A 20,557-nucleotide genomic window follows, 5' to 3' on the forward strand; every position below is an offset into this window, starting at 1 on the left:
GGGCTGGCCCAAGAGGGAAGAGGCCTCATAAGGAGCCTGGAGAGGGAAGAGGGGGGTCACTCCTCTCCAGAGGGGAGTAAGGCATGAGGAAAGCAAGAGGGAAAGCAGCATCCTTGCCTAAGGGAAAGGAGAGAGGCCTCCAGAGGCAGGGGACAGGGATCCGCCCTGGAAAGAGGAGGCTGGAGGGAAGACTTCCCTGACCCAGGACCCTCCTGGACACAGAGTGTGGCCCCTAGTGAGACGGGATCGTGGAGATGGGGCACTGAGTCTCACTATACCCCGAGGGGGCCAGCTGGCTGGAGAACCGGCACAGAGACAGCAGGGGCCCTTCCGAGGCCAGGCAGCCTGACCCCGACCAGTAGGGTTGTATCCCCTGAGAGTCCTGACCTCGGGCCAGGGAATTTGGAGCTGAAGGCTGGTGCTAAGAACGCCCAGAAACAGGGAGGGTCAGGTCCAGGGACCTTCCGACGTCGTCGCCACAAGTCGGCATAATGTATGTAGGCCTGTGAAGGAACAGTCCTGATGAATGTGAAACGGCTGACACTATTAAACCTCTTGTATCAAACAACTGTACCCGCCTCCCGTCTGTTAATCCGTCACCGACCATCGTTCAAGGACCGGGTAAGCCCCTCGCGCTCGCCTACAACCCTAGGGAAGGGGCCACCTCCAGCTATGGACGTTACAAGACCTTAACCCAACAAGGACCAAGCAATGTGTAGAAGCAGGCTTCTGTCTCTTGATAGCTAGTTGCAAGGCATGTACTAGGGCAGCCATTTTCAACCACTGGGCCTTGGCACACTGGCGTGCTGCGAGCAGTCCACAGGTGTGCCACTGGAATTTGGGGAAAGGTAATTTATTAGTAGGGCCAATGGGGGATGTGAGCCCCCACTGGCAGCATGGTGTGCCTTGTCAATTGTCAAAAACCTGATGGTGTGCGCCTTGACCATTTTAATGCCCTGTCGGTGTGCCGTGAGATGAAAAAAGGTTGAAAATTGCTGTACTAGGGGCATGGCAATTCTTCAGCATTCAGCAACCCAATTTGATCCCAGCATTTGTCACAAAAGAGCAAGACAGCACACACACAGAGAGCACTAGATTCAGAATCCCTAAAACGTCTTGCAACACCTAGTGCAGATGTCTGAAAAGTTTCACACGGGCAGCTGCTTGTACAGCAATCACAACAGTGTATCTCGTGCCACCTTGTAGACTAACATACATGGAGTGCTATCCTCAGGTGGCTGATGAAATGTATACACGCACAGCTATTGAAAAGAAAGTTTGTAAATAGCGGGGCTGAAGGCCATGAAGGACAAGAAGTAAATAACATTTCTGTGCAAAACTCAAAATGTATAAAAAAAAGGACAGCAGTGGTTCACAACAGCAGTAATTAGCAACAACACAATCACTCTAGCATTACTATGCTAATTAGCATTCACAGAATACTATAGATATGAGCACCCTCCAAACTAACTGAATTCTTGATCTGGGGCTAATGGTACTTTTGTGTGAATCAGACTCATGTTTCAAAGCAATATGCTGCATAAGCTCTGGGAGAAGTACACTGGCTCAGTGCCACACCAGGTGACGCACAAAGAGGGGTGACACCACTACTGGTCAAAAAATTTTTAATGGTGGTATTTTTGAATAATACGATCATGTTATATATCATTTTATCCATAATTTCATGCAGAATGCAATGAAAGAAACTGCATAGAAATATCTCTATTCAATCAGAACTGTCTCTGTATATTGCTAATATTTTCACTGGGTGCAACGTTAAGAGAGGCAAGTCTTCTTCTGTTTGCAAGATTCACAGGTACACCTGAACTGTACATACAAGTGCAGGGAAATGATACTTTTCAAGGAAAAGGGGAGTTTTGATGAACCGCAAGCTGGGAGACATTAATCAGCAACAACACATGGAAGTACTGAAAACGTTAGAGTAGCTCATTAGGCAAAATTGACTAATAAACCCTTGGTGACCTTGGCTGCAGCATTGGACAGCAGTTGTGTTCCAACAACCATACATGCTACAGGCTTTCTTCAAAACGGGCATGCTGTGCTCAGTGGAAACTCTACCTGGAACATGCAGGGCAACGAGTGGGTTTTAGTTTTGAATTTCCCCTTGTTAAAACACCAAAATCAACATGCTCAGCATGGATAAGTACTATTAAATCATGAGGTGCCTTTCTTCAAGATCGTAAAACTAAGTATTCCTGCAGGGCACTGCTCTCTATGGTTCACATAATCATTCTGCACAAAAGAAATGACTATTCTTTTGAGATTAAGGATGCAAAAGCATCAACAGCCCATCTTCCAGGTGCAAACCAAAAGGAAGTATCCTAAAAAATTTCCAGTCTTTATAACAATGCCAAAGAAATCACTGCTATGCAGTGGCGTAGCTAGAGGGGGTGCAAAGCCCTAAAATTTGCATGGAGCCTGACCGCTACATGCAAGTGGACCCTCCCCTTTCCCTTCACAGCCATTCTGATTGGTAGGAGCAAAACGGAGGCAGTTTTGCTCCCACCACCTGGAATGGCTCCAAAGGGGAGGGAGAAGGGCCACTTGCAAACTGCAGTGAGGCTGCCTGAAAAACTTAGTGTTTTGCACCTCCGCTAGCTACGCCACTGCATAGCAGTGATTTCAAATCTCAAATCTCAAAAGTTGCCACTGGCGCTATGAAGATCTGAAACATTCCTGAGGAATTCTCAGGATCACTTGTTTAAGAGAATAACAGCGGAATCCTGAACAGTGCATGCCAGCGTATCGCCAGCGTGTACTGCTGCAAACATGCTGTAAGGCACGTTTGCAAGGCTTACTGCTGGGCCAGCGCCGGGCAAGCGTCAAGCCTCCACCGCTTGGCAGTTACACGGACCACCAAGCCGTGGCACAGTAAGAAGAAACAGGAAGGGGGCGGGGAGAAGACGTTCTGGGGAGGGGGGAGGCAGGCAGAGGGCAGAGAGGGTGGGGAGGAGACGTGATGGGGAGGTGGGAGAGAGTGGGCGGGATGTGTGCTGGGGGAGGGAGGGAGACTGGCTGCTGCGCGTTCAATGCGAGACTCAGCACCCTACACGAGCGCCTTTACCATTGCATGGCAACTTCCCTTGTACGGGTGAAGGGGACAAAGGTTCCCTTCTCCCAAGGTGCTGCCCATGGTAGCCCATGGCACACAGGATCCAGCGGCAACCGTTTTCGGTTAGCCGAGGCTGTGAGCCACGGAAGCTCAGGATTGGGCTGCCCGGCTGCAAGCCTAACCACACTTTACTGAGAGTAAGCCCCATTGAACAAAACAGGACATACCTCTGGGTAGACCTTGTTAGGATTATGCCTTACGAACATAAGAACAGCCCCACTGGATCAGGCCATAGGCCCATCTAGTCCAGCTTCCTGTATCTCACAGTGGCCCACCAAACGCCCCAGGGAGCACACCTGATAACAAGAGACCTGCATCCTGGTGCCCTCCCTTGCATCTGGCATTCCGATTAGCCCATTTCTAAAATCAGGAGGTTGCACATACACATCATGACTTGTAACCCGTAATGGATTTTTCCTTCAGAAACTTTGTCCAATCCTCTTTAAAAGGCATCCTGGCCAGATGCCATCACCACATCCTGTGGCAAGGAGTTCCACAGACCGACCACACGCTGAGTAAAGAAATATTTTCTTTTGTCTGTCCTAACTCTCCCAACACTCAATTTTAGTGGATGTCCCCTGGTTCTGGTGTTGTGTGAGAGTGTAAAGAGCATCTCTCTATCCACTTTATCCTTCCCATGCATAATTTTGTATGTCTCAATCATGTCCCCCCTCAGGCGTCTCTTTTCTAGGCTGAAGAGGTCCAAAAGCTGTAGCCTTTCCTCATAAGGAAGGTGCCCCAGCCCAGAAATCATCTTAGTTGCCCTCTTTTGCACCTTTTCCATTTCCACTATATCCTTTTTGAGATGCAGAGATCAGAACTGGACACAATACTCCAGGTGTGGCCTTACCATCGATTTGTACAACGGCATTATAATATTAGGCATTTTGTTCTCAATACCTTTTCTAATGATCCCAAGCATAGAATTGGCCTTCTTTACTGCCACCGCACATTGGGTCGACACTTTCATCGACCTGTCCACCCCCCCCCCAAGATCTCTCTCCTGATCTGTCACAGACAGCTCAGAACCCATCAGCCTATATCTAAAGTTTTGATTTTTTGCCCCAATGTGCATGACTTTACACTTACTTACATCAAAATGCATCTTCCATTTTGCTGCCCATTCTGCCAGTTTGGAGAGATCCTTCTGGAGCTCCTCACAATCACTTCTGGTCTTCACCACTCGGAAAAGTTTGGTGTCGTCTGCAAACTTTGCAACCTCACTGCTCACCCTGTCTCCAGGTCATTTATTAAGAGGTTGAAGAGCACCGGCCCCAGGACAGATCCTTGGAGCACACCTCTTTTCACCTCTCTCCATTGTGAAAATTGCCCATTGACACCCACTCTCTGTTTCCTGGTCTTCAACCAGGTCTCAATCCAGGAGAGGACCTGCCCTCTAATTCCCTGACTGTGGAGTTTTTTCAGTAGCCTTTGGTGAAGGACCGTATTGAACGCCTTCTGAAAGTCCAGATATATAATGTCTGCGGGTTCTCCCACATCCACATGCCTGTTGACCTTTTCAAAAAATTCTATAAGGTTTGTGAGGCAAGACTTACCCTTACAGAAGCCATGCTGATTCTCCCTCAGCAAGGCCTGTTCGTCTATGTGTTTTGAGATTCTATCTTTGATGAGGCATTCCACCACCTTACCTGGTATAGATGTTAGGCTGACCGGCCTATAGTTTCCTGGGTCCCCCCTCTTTCCCTTTTTAAAGATTGGCGTGACATTTGCTATCCTCCAATCCTCTGGCACTGTGGCCGTTTTGAGGGACAAGTTGCATATCTTAGTCAAGAGATCAGCAACTTCATTCTTCAATTCCTTAATAACTCTTGGGTGGATGCCATCAGGGCCCGGTGACTTATTGATCTTTAATTCATCAATGAGGTCTGAAACATCTTCTCTTTTAACCTCTATCTGACTTAATTCCTTGGTCAGGAGGGGTCGTTCAGGCAGCAGTATCTGCCCGAGGACCTCTGCCATAAAGACAGATGCAAAGAACTCATTCAATTTCTCTGTCATCTCTAAGTCTCCTTTTATTTCCCCTTTCCCTCCCTCACCATCCAGAGGGCCAACCACTTCTCTGGAGGGTTTCCTGCTTCTAACATATTTGAAGAAGCTTTTATTATTCCCCTTAATGTTGCTGGCCATGCGTTCCTCATAGTCTCCCTTGGCCTCCCATATCACCTTCTTACATTTCTTTTGCCATAGTTTATGTTCCTTTTTATTCTCCTCATTAGGACAAGACTTCCATTTATGGAAGGAAGCTTCCTTGCCCTTTACAGCCTCTCTAACTTGGCTGGTTAGCCACGCGCGCACCCTCCTGGACTTAATCGAGCCCTTCTTCCTTTGCGGTATACACTTCCGCTGGGCCTCTGTTACTGTTGATTTGAGCAACCTCCATGCACTCTGTAGAGACTGGACTCTTTTTACCTTTCCTTTCAACCTCCTTCTAATCAGCCTCCTCATTTGAGGGAAGTCTGCTCGTCGGAAGTCAAGGGATTTTGTAAGAGATTTGCCCAGTATTCTTCCCCCGACGTGCATGTCGAAATGGATCGCAGCATGATCACTGTTCCCCAATGGCTCCATAACACTGACATCTCTAACGAGGTCCTGAGTACCGCACAATATTAAATCCAGAGTCACCTGTCCTCTGGTGGGCTCCATGACTAGCTGCTCTAAGGCACAGTCATTTAGCATGTCAAGGAATCCGGTCTCCTTTTCGTGACCAGAACACAAATTGACCCAGTCTATATAATTGAAGCCCCCATGATTACAACCGTGTCCCTCCTTGTCACTTTCCTGATCTGTTTCCTCATTTCAAGGTCCCCTTCCGGTTTCTGGTCTGGAGGACGATAGTCAGTTGGCAACCTTCAGTCTCGAAAGACTATGGTATCGCGCTCTGAAAGGTGGTTCTGGTTCTGGAACAGGACGATAGTACGCCCCCAGTATTACATCGCTCCTCAGGCCTGGTAATTTAACCAATAGAGATTCTATGGAGTCGGACCCACCTTCAATCTCTACTTTGCTGGATTCTATTCCTTCCTTAACATAAATGGCCACCCCACCTCCAACACGTCCCTCCCTGTCCCTCCGGTAGAGTTTATAGCCCTGGATTGCGGTATCCCTCTGATTCTCTGCATTCCACCAGGTTTCCGTTATGCCCACTATGTCAATGTTTTCCCTTGTCACCAGACATTCCAGTTCTTCCATCTTTGCTCGGAGACTTTGGGTATTTGCATAAAAGCATTTGTACATGGAATGCCCCAGGATGGACTGCTTATTAGCTCCTTTGTCCCTGCATACTCTCACTGTGCCAAACCGTCTATCACATCCCATCACGCTACCATTCCCAATTTCTTCTCCTACTCTGCCTTTACCTTGTTGTTCTCTAACCTCCCTATCCTCGTCTCATAGGGATGAGGAGTTCTGAACTGGATGCCACTCGGCTCCTGTCAGCTTTCCCCCAGGGATCAGTTTAAAAGCTTTCCTGCCATCTTTTTAATGTTATGCGCCACCAATCTGGTTCCATTCTGGTTCAAGTGAAGCCCGTCCCTCTTTTACAGGCCCCGCTTGTCCCAAAACATTCCCCTGTGCCTAACAAATCTAAACCGCTCATCCACACATTGAGACCCCTGATCTCCGCCTGCCTAGCTGGCCCTGTGCATGGAACAGGTAGCACTTCCGAGAATGCTACCTTTGAGGTCCTGGCTTTCAGCTTCCTACCTAATAGCCTAAATTTGGCCTCCAGGACCTTCACCTCCAGGCTACACTTGCCTTAGTACATTACAATGATGGACACGTGAATCCTTCTGAACAAAGAGTTTCTAACTGTTCCATTCATATATTTCAAAGCATTTGGGCGGGGGGCGAGCAACAGTTCTTTGCAGTCAGGCACTTTACACACCATAAAAAGTACCATAACTTGCTGTACGAATTATGTATTCATGCATAAGCTCCCTTTAAAAAATTTAAGGTAGTCATTTCATTTCTGCTGGTATTCATTTGCATTTTTTTAGATTGTGAGCCCTTTTGGGACAGGGAGCCATTTAGTTATTTGATTTTTCTTTGTAAACCGCTTTGTGAACTTTTAGTTGAAAAGCGGTATATAGATACTGTTAATAATAATAATAATAATAATAATAATAATAATAATAATAATAATAATAATAATAATAATAATAATAATAATTCATTGCCTTTCTAGAAAACTGTTAAATTTCTCACATTCTCTATATTTTAATTTTTTCAAAAGTCTCAGCCTTCCGACTGATCTCAGACACTGCTATTCAGCCTAACCCTGGAAGAACAATGTCAATTTGATCTGTTTCAGATTCAGCACTGGTTAAGGATTATAGCATTTCTAGACTGATTTTAATTCTGTTTTACATGCTGATATACATATAGAAAATTCCATTGCCAAGAACTTTAATACGCAATTTTGCTCATCACAAACAGGCACACCAGGTGGGGTATTTGAGTAGAGCTAAATAGAGTAGTAGGGAAACCAGTACCTTCTAAACATGCCAATTAAACCACACAAAATAATAATAATAATAATAATAATAATAATAATAATAATAATAATAATAATAATAATAATTCTTGGCCCAGTAGCATCCCTAAAATATTCTGCCACAGGTTTTATTCCTTTTTATCATAATCTGCCTGGTGTGTATAAAGGGGGCGCAAAGCACTAAGCGGCCCCATCCCTTCCCCTTCAAAGCCTTTCCGGGCAGGGGTAGCAAAATGGAGGTAAACACCTGGCTCCGAAGGGAAAGGGGAAGTGCTTTGCACCCCCTCTAGCTACGACAATGACATGCATATCAGGTTTGGTCACAAATAATATCGGGGCCATGTTCCCGGAAGCTGGTGGGCTTTACAGCTTCAGAAGGAAATCACCCACACAGGATAGCCCAAACAGCACTAATAAATTATAAAAGCTTTTATAATCCAGATATCAGATTTTTATATAGATTGATTTGCCCACAAAACCACATATTCCAACAGTATGAGACAGACCTTTAAAAAAAAATCAAGAAAGAAAGGAAACCACATTTACTGTCTTCTCTAATGAGATGTCATGTTATCCAGCATAAATCAGACCTCAAGAAAAATAATTTTCAACTCCTTCCATCTTCACTATCTCCAACTCAAATCACATTTGTACATTTTATTTTATGTTCATGAAAACAATAAAAACAGAAAAATTATATAGATTTCAAGTCCCATGTTGGAAGTAGGGTTGTCGATGCTCCAAGACTGGCCTGGGGTCTCATGAATCAGCATCATTCTCCAGGGAGAACGACAACAATCCTGGAGATTTTCACAGGGCCTCCAGGAACTATTTAACATTAGTTCATGTTGGGGGAAAAAGTTTCCAGAATTAGCTTTAGTCAGAGCAGGGCAAGCCCAGCCACAAGATGACTGAAGCCACCTTGAGCCAGTAGCGTTCCCAGAGGGGGGGCACAGCACTATGTTTTGCAGGCGCCTCAATGCACCGTACAAGCAGCCTCTCCTGCAAAACATAGCGCTGTGCCTCCCTCTGGGAACACTACTGCCTTGAGCAGCAGGTTGGAGAGGAGCAATAAACTAACAATGGGTGACCGCATCTGCCCACCTAGCCACGTCAATCAGCTGTCCAATGCTTTTCTCATAAGAACATAAGAACAGCCCCACTGGATCAGGCCATAGGCCCATCTAGTCCAGCTTCCTGTATCTCACAGCGGCCCACCAAATGCCCCAGGGAGCACACCAGATAACAAGAGACCTCATCCTGGTGCCCTCCCTTGCATCTCGCATTCTGACATAGCCCATTTCTAAAACCAGGAGGTTGCGCATACACAACATGGCTTGTAACCCGTAATGGATTTTTCCTGCAGAAACTTGTCTAATCTCCTTTTAAAGGCGTCCAGGCCAGATGCCATCACCACATCCTGTGGTAAGGAGTTCCACAGACCAACCACAAGCTGAGTAAAGAAATATTTTCTCTTGTCTGTTCTAACTCTCCCAACACTCAATTTTAGTGGATGTCCCCTGGTTCTGGTGTTATGTGAGAGTGTAAAGAGCATCTCCCTATCCACTCTGTCCATCCCCTGCATAATTTTGTATGTCTCAATCATGTCCCTGATTCTCATTCCCTGATGGGAGGTACAAACTGGCAGGAGCAGTGGATCTGTCCCAAGCTTGGCAGAACCAGATCCAGTGGACCCACCCAAGTCAGAACTGTCAATTTCAGTTGGAAATTCCTTATTAAAATACAAACATGAAGATGTAAATTCACTTCCGCATGATGTTTTTACAGTCCAAACCTATGCATGCTTACTCAGAAATGCTTACTTCATTTGTCTTCGTGGAAATTTTTTTATAGGAAATGAGAGTGCTGGGTTGGACCTTCCATGAATTTTCCGATATGCTATGACTCCAAAGAACACTTTTGCGGATAGTTAAGACCAGTTAAGAACCTCTTCAACTTAACTGTGCAACAAGTAGCATTTTGTTTTTAGTTCTTATATATTTGCACTTCTTAACATTGTTCTTATCTGTTTTCTGATGACTTTCAAGTAAAGTTCTTTTGGATGTTGTCATAGTTTGCTTTGGATTTTGTTGTCCTGGCTACCGTAAATTCATCTCACTGAATTTTGTCAACATGAACTGTGTGTTTGACTTCATAAGATAAAAAAAAAAAATCCAAACAGAGATCCATTCTAGGATCAGGACCAGGTACCCACTCTTAAAAATAATATGGCATATTGTGCTTTCATTTTAATATATAGAGACTGCCTATATACCCAAATTAAATAAAAGATGAAGCGGTGTTAACAGGCAATTTATCTCCTGGGAAAACAGAGGTGTTTAGCTGACCTCTAGTGGAGAATATAGAAAATGCATTCCCAAATTAATTCCTTAGACCAGTGTTTCTCAAACTGTGGGTCAGGACCCACTAGGTGGGTTGCAAGCCAATTTCAGGTGAGTCATCATTCATTTCAATGTGTATGTTCAATTTGATTTTTAGTATATTAGACTTGTTGCTCCCATAGTATGTGATTGCATCTGGGGAGATGTTACAGCTCTGTACTTTTAACAGGCTACTATGTACCGTATTTTTCGCTCCATAAGACGCACTTTTTCCACCCCAAAAAGTGGGGGGAAAAGTGTGTGCGTCTTATGGAGCGAATACTGAAAAAAAACAAAACTCCGCCCCGGCCCTGGCCCTGCCCCCTGCCTGCTCGCTCTGCTCTGCTCTGCTTCCCCAGGCAGTCAGAGGCTGAGCTGGCTGGGGGGCTCCTGCGTTCCCTCAGCGCCCACGCAGATTGTGGCAGCGCTGGAGGGAGCCCAAGCCTGTGTGTCTACTCAGAAGTTAGTCTCAGAGTCACTGGGGCTCACTCCCAGGAAAGCGTGGGTGGGGTGGCAGTCTCGCTGCGCAATCCTGTGCATGCGTACTCTGAAGTAAGTCCCATTAGAGTCAGGGGGGCTTACTCCCAGGAAAGCCTCTCTCTTCCCCCCCCAAGCCTGGAGCATCACAGCCTCTCTTTCCCCCCACCCCAAGCCTGGAGCATCACAACACTTTCCCCCTTCTCTCTCTCTCACACACAGGCTGTCCCCTTCTCTTACACACACAGATGCTTTGCCCCCCCCCCACACACACTCACACAGCAGGGGAGGGGCGCTTTCACTCACCTCATCCAGCATCTGAATGTAAGCCCCCCCCCCCCATCACAAAGAAAAAACTGTCTCCTTGGTCAGAATGCCAGTGTTTGCTTATTGCACAAGCCCCAGGTAAATCACCATAAATCCAGAGGTTTGTTGTGTCTTGAGAATTCAAGTTGTGGTTGGACTTTCCACTTGTTCATTTGTATTGGAATCAGGGAAGAACTGGCGAGGAGGTAGATGTGGTGTCAGCAGTGGCCCCTTTAAGGGTAAGGCCTGGGCATCCAGCAGAGTGTGCTGCACAGCTGCAGCCACTGGAAGGCAATAGGGCCCTCAGGGATATAAGGAGTACCTGAGGCAGAAAGGGTTTGTGGGTTTTGAAGGAGTGCAGGTTGGAGGTAGGAGAGGAGACTGACTGGGTTTATTGAATTTGGAATCTGACTGTGGATTGTGACTGGACTTGGATACCCTGCTGGATTTGACTAACCTACCTGGAACCTGATCTTGGACTGTAATTTGGCTTATTGGCTCTGGATTCTGATTTGGCAACTCTGATTGATGGGACTGATTTACTTGGCATCTGTGGACTAGAACTGGACTCACTTTTGCTTGCTGCACTAGTGAGTTGCACAAGGGGGACTGATCAGCCTTAAGCGGGCACGAGGCCCAGTGGATTGGAATTTGGCAGAACATCATTGTAGCAGAAAGATAATGTGATCCCCTATTTGTGTGCACCTGCTTTTGTGAGCTTCATAAATTCTGACTCTAGCGATGATGAGTTCTTGGGGTTTCCAGAAAACTAGAGTACTCAAACCTTTAAGTCTCTCCATTTGTTAATGACAGTGATAATGGTTCTTAATGCCACTGTTGACTGCTGTTCACTTTACATGGTTCAAATGTTATTCTGTTATAGTTTATTAAGTATTTTATTACACTATTTGGTTCAGAATATTTTTTTTTCCTGTTTTCCTCCTCTAAAAACTAGGTGCGTCTTATGGTCAGGTGCGTCTTATGGAGCGAAAAATACGGTACATGCTTTTAACAACGGTAGTCAGTGGGACTTACTCCTGGGTAAGTGTGGGTAGGATTATAGCCTGTTAAAAATTTTCTTGCTTGATGATGTCACTTCCAGCCATGACATAACTTCCGATGGGTCCTGACAGTTTCTCATTCTAAAAAGTGTATCCTGGTGCTGAAAATTTGAGAACCACAGTCTTGGACTTTGCTTGCCTTCATCGGTTTCAGGGAATGAAAGAGTAGCTCCCCTCTTAATTTTCCATCATGTTCAAATTGCAATGAGTAAGATCTACTTCTCTATCTAGGCATGCAATCCAGCACTGACACCGATATATGTATTGTGATATAATACATATTCTAATATATCCCATATTCTAATATATCCCATATTCCACATCTCAAGGAAAAAGGTTCTGCTGTCTTCAGTAGAACCAATTCCTGCAGGAAGTCCCTCTTTTTTTTTTTTTCTCACAAAAAAGCATATTGGGGAAGGGGATCCCAGTGGGACCTGGTTAAAAGAGAAGGAGAGGTTCATTCTTTCCCCATATACTTTTTTTCCCCTCTGTAAATCACCCACTCTGAAGCAGCTATTTGCTCCTGAAGTAGCAATTTGAGGAAATTGCTGCAAAATTCATACATCAAGCTGACTTCAATACATTTTCAGAATGAAAACAGTGCAAGAGGGCAGAATGGACCTTCTCTGACCTGTATGCTCTAATTCCAATGAGGATCCCTCCCCCTCCCCACCTGGTTATTTTTTAGGAGAGATTTCCAGCTCAAAACATGCCTCAAGAACAAAAATTTGCTTTGTTTTTCCATAATAAAAGGGGAAAAGATGTGCCAATGCAAGGCAACTAACTTCAGGGCAACCAACAAGATTTATGTTTGGCCAGTAGTATAGCTAGAGGGGGTGCCAAGCACTAAGTTTTGCAGGAAGCCTCACCAAGCCATGAAAGCAGCCCTTCGCCTCTCCTTTGGTGCCATTCCGGGCTGCTAGAACAAAACGGGGGCATACACAATGTATACAACATTTCAAATAAAAAACTAATTTTTTTACAAATTGAAATAATCAGAAATATTTACCTTCAGTTTTTCAACTTCAACTTTGTGGTCCCTCTTTAAGTGCAAAATAGCAGCATGGTATTCTGTTAAAAAAAATTAAAAATTAAATTACCTATCAGATCAGTGGCAGGTTGCAGAAGTTGCAATCAAAACACGAACAATGCCACCTATTTGAAATCACATGGCCGTGGTATAAGACAGGTTCAGGCTGCAGTAAGGTTTTTACAGTGATGAAGCTAACGGATGAGTTACAGCACTATGCTAGGATCGCATCTTGAAACCTAAAACATTGGATCAGAGAGATAACGGTTCCCATTTGCAACTGTCTATTAATTTATCTAATTTTTTATTTTGTATTGTTACTTATTGAGTTGCAGAAAAACTACCTACATCTCCCCCATAAATCAATATCTATTGATTTTTTAACAGATTGAAATGAATCAAAACTAGTCACCTCCCCAGCACTTATCAACTACTGCCCAAGGAAGAGTGGGGTGAGTACATGTATACAGTGACTGATGGCCCAATCCAGGGCTCTCCAAACCCTGGTCCACAGGCCTGATCTGGGGGTTTGGAAAAAGCCCTCCCCCCCATGAGCGGGGGGGGGGGGGAAAGAGTTCTGCATCCCTGTGCCCAGATCAGCTTGAAAGAAACACAGCACTGTGGCAGAACAGTAATCACTGCTTGGGATGGAGAGGGCTTTTGGGCGACATGGTAGTTTCCAGTTTGGAGACCGCTGGTCCAATCCAAACCGCTGGTCTGATGCAACTGCAGTGCAGTCCCTGAGCTAAGGGAACAAACATTCTCTTACTTTGAGGAGGCCTCCGTAACTGCCCCTTCACTTCAAGATGCAGTGCATGCACCATTGGCATAGCTGCATCAGTGCTAGAACGTTGGATAGGACTGGGCTCTAAATGAGTGGCATTCATATAGTGGTATCAGGGAGCTTAATGCGGTATGCTGAGCCAGTGGAAAATGCAAATTCTTAGCTTGGAATTATTACGTAGGCAAAAAAAATGAAAAGCTCCTGTCTCAGTGCCATTCGAACTATCAATAGCGCAACCACATTTAGATTGCTGTGGACAAGGCTGGTCGCCTTGCGTCAAAGTACAGGACTTTTGAAGGACAAACATTGAAGCATTTTCCTATGAGAAAAGGCTAAAGAGGTTATGGCTGCCCTTTAAAAAAGGGGGGGGAGAGGAGAGAAAAACAAAAGCACAAAATAATAACCCTGAAAATTACTTTTTCCTACATCTGGGGCCAGAAACTACAGCTACAGAATTCTAATTTCTGCTTTGCTGTTTCCACTCTGAACATCACACACAGAATGACATACTTTATTTTAAAAAGGTGTGCTCTTTCCAGACTGCATTTGTACACACTGTCACAAAGGATGTCAAGTTAATATCACATTGATCAACAACCACTTTTTTCTACATGTGGCCTCCACCCATGGTTCAGATGTTGGGAGGAATGTATTAGTTTTTCTTTTTTTAAACTACAAGATTAACTGCTCCTAGCTGCATGCAGAAGATAAGTAAATCACATATTTTCCTGTCGAGCAAAAATATTTATTTCCAAGACTTATATACTCCCACTTTTTGATCAAATGATCCTCAAGGTGGCCAATATGCTTTTTTGTCCAAAACAGGAGTTTTCAAAGATACTTAGGGCGTAATCCTGCGTTGCCCTGGAGCCAGTGCAAGTCCCTTGAGACTTGAGAGTCCTTGCAAATTGGGGAGGTTGGCGCATGGACATATGCCAGCCTCCCTGTGCTGGAACAAGCCCTAGGACCAGTGAGTTCGCATTAGCCCAGTCAGGAGGACCGGGCCCAGGAGGGGTGTGGTGCCATGATCTTGCACTTAGACAACCTCCTGTCTGATGCAAAACCAAAACTTTAATAGTTCCCTGCCTCCTGGCTGGAACTTCTCTGCTGCTCGCCTGATCTGAATGATGACCCCACAAGGCCTTTCACGCCATGAAAAAAGGAAGCAAGCACACCCAAACTCAGGGAATTTAATTGTTCACATTCGTGACTCATTTCAATGCACTGAGACACGAGTTAGTGCCTGAGTCATTGACACACATGACTTGAGTGTACATGAGTCAGCAAAAAACACATGCTTTTGCAAACTCGGACCTGAGTCACCTGACTCAAGTTTCCATCCATGCGTATCAGTCTTGTTCCACCCCACTCAACCACTGTTTCCATTGTTCATAGCCATAGCTACTGGCTGGAGAAAATGAATAAAGTGACCTGCAGCCAGATATCCAAGACAGAAGCAATGCAGTCTCATCACACATCTGGCAGTTAAAGAGTAGTTTGCTAGAAAAGGAGGAGGCAGCAAGAGGGAAGAAATGGACAGGCATGAAGTAGTGCTGGCCAATAACAGACCTGCTGGTATGCACATCTCTACCACTATGAGTCCCCTTTTTATTTTACATCTGTCTTCATCCAAAGAAGGGCTGGCAAGAAACAGAAGGTAAGCCTGAAAAGAGCAGGGATGTGCTGAAGTCACAGTGCTTAGTCTCAAGTCGTCCTGAGTCTCCACCCACCTTGACATAAGGGGAGTCATAATAATGGCAGTCACTGTGACTTGTCAAGAGCCATTTTTCAAGTCATTTTGACTCAAGTATCTTTTGGAGAAAAGGGTCGAGTCATGGAAGCAGTGAAAAAAGAAAAAGGAAGCACACACACAAAACAGACTCTCAAGCACTTGAGCCCTGACTTGAGTCTATTTCAAGTCTTTTCATTTTTAGGGTAAAACCCCTGAGTCCCAAGTCAATGCCCAAGTCTTTGACATGGGTGACTCAAGTCTGCACTGGTTGGGAAAAACACACATTTTTGCGACTCAAGTCCAAGTCACCCAAGTTGCAGTCCATCCCTGGAAAAGAGGTTAACAACAGCAGTATTTGGTTGTATAAGCATTGCAGTTTTATCTCTCTTGCTCTCTGTTTCGTCAGGTCCGTGGGTCGGTTCTATAGGCTCCAAGAGCCAGGCAATAATCCAAGCAAGAATGCTATCATAGGTCCTCCAGGGGATCAGAGGAAGCTGACATCATGTGGGGGGAGGAACTATGGACTCCCTAAAGGAGGTAGGTGGAACTTTGTGGGATTTTTCATTCTGGATGGGGGCCTAGCTCTTCCTAGACACACCCCGTAGCTTCCTGTTAAGTGATAGGTACATGCCTCAGGCTCACAACGGCAACTTCAGGGTGGTGGCCAAAACCAAATGAAGCAGGCTTTAATTCATTTTGCAAAGTGTGCATAAAGCGTAGAAACCAACAACAGCAGGATAAGTCTGACTAATTGACCCATAGAGCATACCAGAAATTAATTGTCGCATGCGTGAAAGCATGACAGATGGTTATAATGACACGAGACCGACGTATGAAACAGATCACAAACATATGACACAAATCAGTTATTAATACAAAAACAGTTTTAAAAGGATCATTTCAAAACTTCCTTTCACCAGTATTTATTAAAGAGACAAAGTAAGAACATACCACGGAACAGATGCAACAAGCAGGTTAACACCATATGCTTCGCAGGCACAAAAAATGGCAACATTCAAATCTTTTCTGAATGCAAGCACCACCCATGTTTACTGCACAGCAGTTCACAATCAATTACTCAGAGGCCTGAGCTCATATTAGTATTTTAATAATCTCAAGTGTTTTAAAAAGTCAGTCCTACTATGTGTGTTTCTCCTTGGTGTTGTTTTTTTTAAGAGCTTTAACTACTGAACAAGATAACCCTGCTAAGGATGTAAACAGTGCCAAACAGAGGGGGTGCAAAGCACTAAGTTTTGTAGGGAGCCTCACCGCGGAGTGCGAGCAGCCCCTCCCCCTCCCTTCGGAGCCATTCTGGGCAGGGGAGCAAAATGGAGGCATATGCCTGCCGAGAAAAATGCATTAATAATTGAGGTCAAAAAGTTCTGGGCTACCCCTTTTAGAAAGAGAGAAAAATGTCTCTTTTGAAAGACGTTGCACAGAAGGGTTATTTGGGGTCCCAAGCATACTGACGACACAATTCTATACTCACCTAATGCTGGTGGAGCATGCAACCCACAGGTTTACACTGCTGCAAATGTGCATAAAGCATGTTGCGGCAGCATGGGACATTGTAGCACTGGAAGAGAGGCCTGCACCGCCCTGCGTGCAGCGAAGCAGATTCCCATGCTGGGCAGCAGGGGAGTGGCAGGAAGTTGGAATGGTGGCAAGATAAGGCCTGGGCGGGGAGTGAGATCAGTAGATGATGCAGGCCCAAGTAGCCCCATAGCATCTGTGGAGGCCAGTTACGGACCTACCATAAGGTCCGATGGGGCAAAAGTCCCAGGCGCGAGGCACCAGGACCCTGTGGAAGCCTCTCTAAGGCTTCTGAAGGGGGCGGAAACTGTGCTTCCGGTTTTCTGCAAGCCCAGTTTAAAGCGTTGGGGAAACCTCACAGAAGTTTCTCCAACGCGTTCCTGGGTCACGCGAGGCTCCATGAGCCTCAGGTGCGGAATTTTGTAGGGGGGGTGGTGGTAGCCCATGGGGGAGCACCATTGCAGACCTTTGCCCCGGGCACGGGACTGGGGAGGTTCGCTGCTGGCAGAGGCTTCCCCAGGGCAAAGGGACAAATGTCCCCTTACCTTGGGGAGACCTCCAGTGACTTCTCTTCCTGTGCTGGATACAGTTGAGGCTGTTCAGGCAACCCTGCATCACAGAGTGGAAAGTTAGAATTGGGCTGTGAGTCTTATTTTAATGGATCCCCCCCCTCACCCACCTAGGAATTACTCTCAATTTTGGGAACCTCCTTCATGCCAAACTGTACGGCACTTCTGCATTGCCCAATGCAAGTGTCCTTTCCAACACATTTTAGAACTTTAGTCTTACGTTTTCTGTTTACATTATCTGTGTGTATATCAACTATTTTGAAGAAAAAGAAAAAAGAAAAAAAAGACTGCTGAACCTGAATGCCCTTCATGCAATTCATGAAAATGGATCTTTCACAAGACAGACACTGCCTTTATGGAACAGGTAAACACCAACCTGACAGACAAAGAGAGTGGATCACACCTTATACCCACCTGGCTGTGCCTCCTTTAAAGAGCTCAAGTCAGCTAGAAGTAAGAGCATAAGTTAACATGTAGTTTAACCCTCCTCAACCAAAACATATTTTAATTAATTAAAAAGATGTAACAGGTATGTCCCTCATATGAAACAATACATTGCTATTCAGCAATAAAAAAGTTATTATTTTACAGGTCATTTTATTAAATTACTATTAAGTGATTAATCCCCCAATTGCATTAAGTACCATATCACTGAAAAACAAGTGTAACAGCTCCCTTTACTTATTTTTTTTTTCACATTCAAAATATGGCTTAAATGTAACTAAAAATTTACAGCCACAAAGGTATGGAAGTCAGTGTTCCTATAAATCACAACGAAGTCTACCAAATATTGCAGCATAGAATGTCTTCCCTGCACAATATGAGACTCACCAAGCCAAATATATATGAATGTTGATGAACTTGTTGCTTTTGTCACCTGCCTGGAACCAGGACTGTGAAGCAACAGCCAGGCCACAATACAGGTGGTGCCTTGGCATCCACAGATGCTCTGTTCCCAGAACCGCTGTGAATGCCAAAACCCATGGATAACTAAATCCGTGGGTCAGGGCACCAAAACCTCCAAATGTGACCAGAGCTGTGCCAGGTTTTTGCCAAAAACCAGAAGTGTCCTTTAAACACCTCTGAGAGGATTTCTGAGGCCGCCACTCCGCGGGCCTCAAAAAGGCTCCAGGACACTACCAGAACGAGGTTCTGGTCACATCCAGGGGACACAGTGGGTTCTCAGCCACAGGTTTGGAACCCTCAGTGAATCAGATCTGCAGGTTCTGAATCTGCAGATAAAGAAGGACCACCTGTACGTGGCTGGCAGCTACCGTTAACTAAATGGGTTCCACAAGTTGGGTGGGCTTTACTTATATCAATGTTATATCAATGTTTAAAGGCAAATACTCCTTTTATTGCAATAAAATCAGGGAAAATCAGCATCATTCAGTGAAATTGTTTCACAGGACAAAATTATCATCTTCAAGTTATGACACACAGATCTATTTGGACACAAGGCACACCAGAGGATGTCTCCTGACACTGATCATCAGACAATGCCTTCTTATGTACCTTTAGCAAACTAGGAAGCAGTGCACTGTTCTCAAATATTTGCTGCTGTCAAACGTATCATTCAGGATAACGACGTTCAAAGCAAACTGTAAAGAAGCCTAGAGGGAACTCGTCAGGTTAGGTGACTAGACATTAGACAAAGACTGACATCAAGACAAAAAGAATGATACTGTTACAGAACTCCCTATACAAGACTGACTCTGAATGGCTGCAAGAACTGGGAAACGGATCTTGAGGTTATATTGTAAAAGGCACTTGAACACATTGCGTCAATGCGCTGGAGCATTAAAAAGGCAAATGAAATTTTAGGTCTTATTAAACAAAGGTTTAAAATCATGATGTCTTATTGCAAATCTACAGAATATACAGTACTTGAAAACTGTGTGTGTTATGTTGTTCCATCTGATAGGAAAAAATGGCTCACTCACAAAACACCTGGGGCGCATACATTAGGACAACCTCTACAATGTACAGGTTTTTAAATTTGTACAGGTTTAAATCTGGTAAATCTGTACATTCACAGAGGATAAGATCTATTAAAATAAATAATACGAACCCCATTAATGTACATGGTGGTTTACACCGACTGAAAAAGTCTGTCACTGCCCCAAAGGGTTTATTATTATAAACCTCGTTCCTTTGCTCCAACCTGCAGGCTCCCACAGTTACATTTCATTTTAAAAAATTACTGGAAGATTATTATATGGGTGTTCCATATAATTTATAATTTGATCCTTATCAGTGGTGTAGCTAGAGGGAGTGCAAAGCACTAAGTTTTGCAGTGATCCTCACTGCAGTGTGCGAGTAACCCCTCCCCTTCGGAGTCATTCTAGGTGGTGGTTGCAAAACGCAGGAATACACCTGGAATGGCTCCTGGGGGAGGGGCCACTTGCATGCTGCAGTGAGGCTCACTGCAAAACTTAGTGCTTTGCACCCCCTCTAGCTACACCACTGGTCCTTACTTCTCTTTCTCCTCTTTTGCCCTTATTTCCCCAATGCAGTTTCCAGATTCAATCACTAGATGTCAGCAGGATATGCTCGGTCTATTGAAGCACAGCATCCCTAACTATTCAAATCCTAGTCAAATTCTGCTTTGCAAATTAAATGCCAGCATAGATGAACGGGAACATGGCAGGCTCTCCCATTTTTTGGAAACAATAGCATTCTTTTTCTAACTTGTGTGCAAATCCCTTCATTTAAATAATGCACTGTGCAAATGCTTCCCATGCACTGTAAGAAATAAAATGTGAACATTTATAGATTTTTTTTTTAAAAGATGACCACAGATTTGAACTGAAATTGAATTGAAATTGAATTGAATTTACCTTTTTAAATACAACCATCCGACATGTTTTACACTAAGTGCATTCTATGATAATGTTTAGATCTGCAAAATAAGCTGCTAGGGCAATCTCAGGGATAGGCTGAGAATTAGTGCCCTTCACATTCCAGGATGGCAGGGAAGGGCAGTTTTAAAAAGGTACCACTCCCTTGCTGTGTCAGGGTTAGTAGGTATGCACAGA

General features: G+C 44.7%; 1 protein-coding gene across 1 annotated transcript in view; it reads right to left on the minus strand.

Annotated features, from left to right (window-relative positions):
• Positions 1-20,557, minus strand: part of FMN1 (formin 1) — a 144,794-nt gene that overhangs the window by 107,843 nt on the left and 16,394 nt on the right. The window contains exon 3 of the mRNA XM_066612303.1: positions 12,881-12,942. Coding sequence (XP_066468400.1) covers positions 12,881-12,942 — 62 coding nt within the window. The remainder of the gene's footprint in view (positions 1-12,880; positions 12,943-20,557) is intronic.

The sequence above is a fragment of the Tiliqua scincoides genome, chromosome 1, assembly GCF_035046505.1.
Source record: "Tiliqua scincoides isolate rTilSci1 chromosome 1, rTilSci1.hap2, whole genome shotgun sequence".
Lineage (NCBI taxonomy): Eukaryota > Metazoa > Chordata > Lepidosauria > Squamata > Scincidae > Tiliqua > Tiliqua scincoides.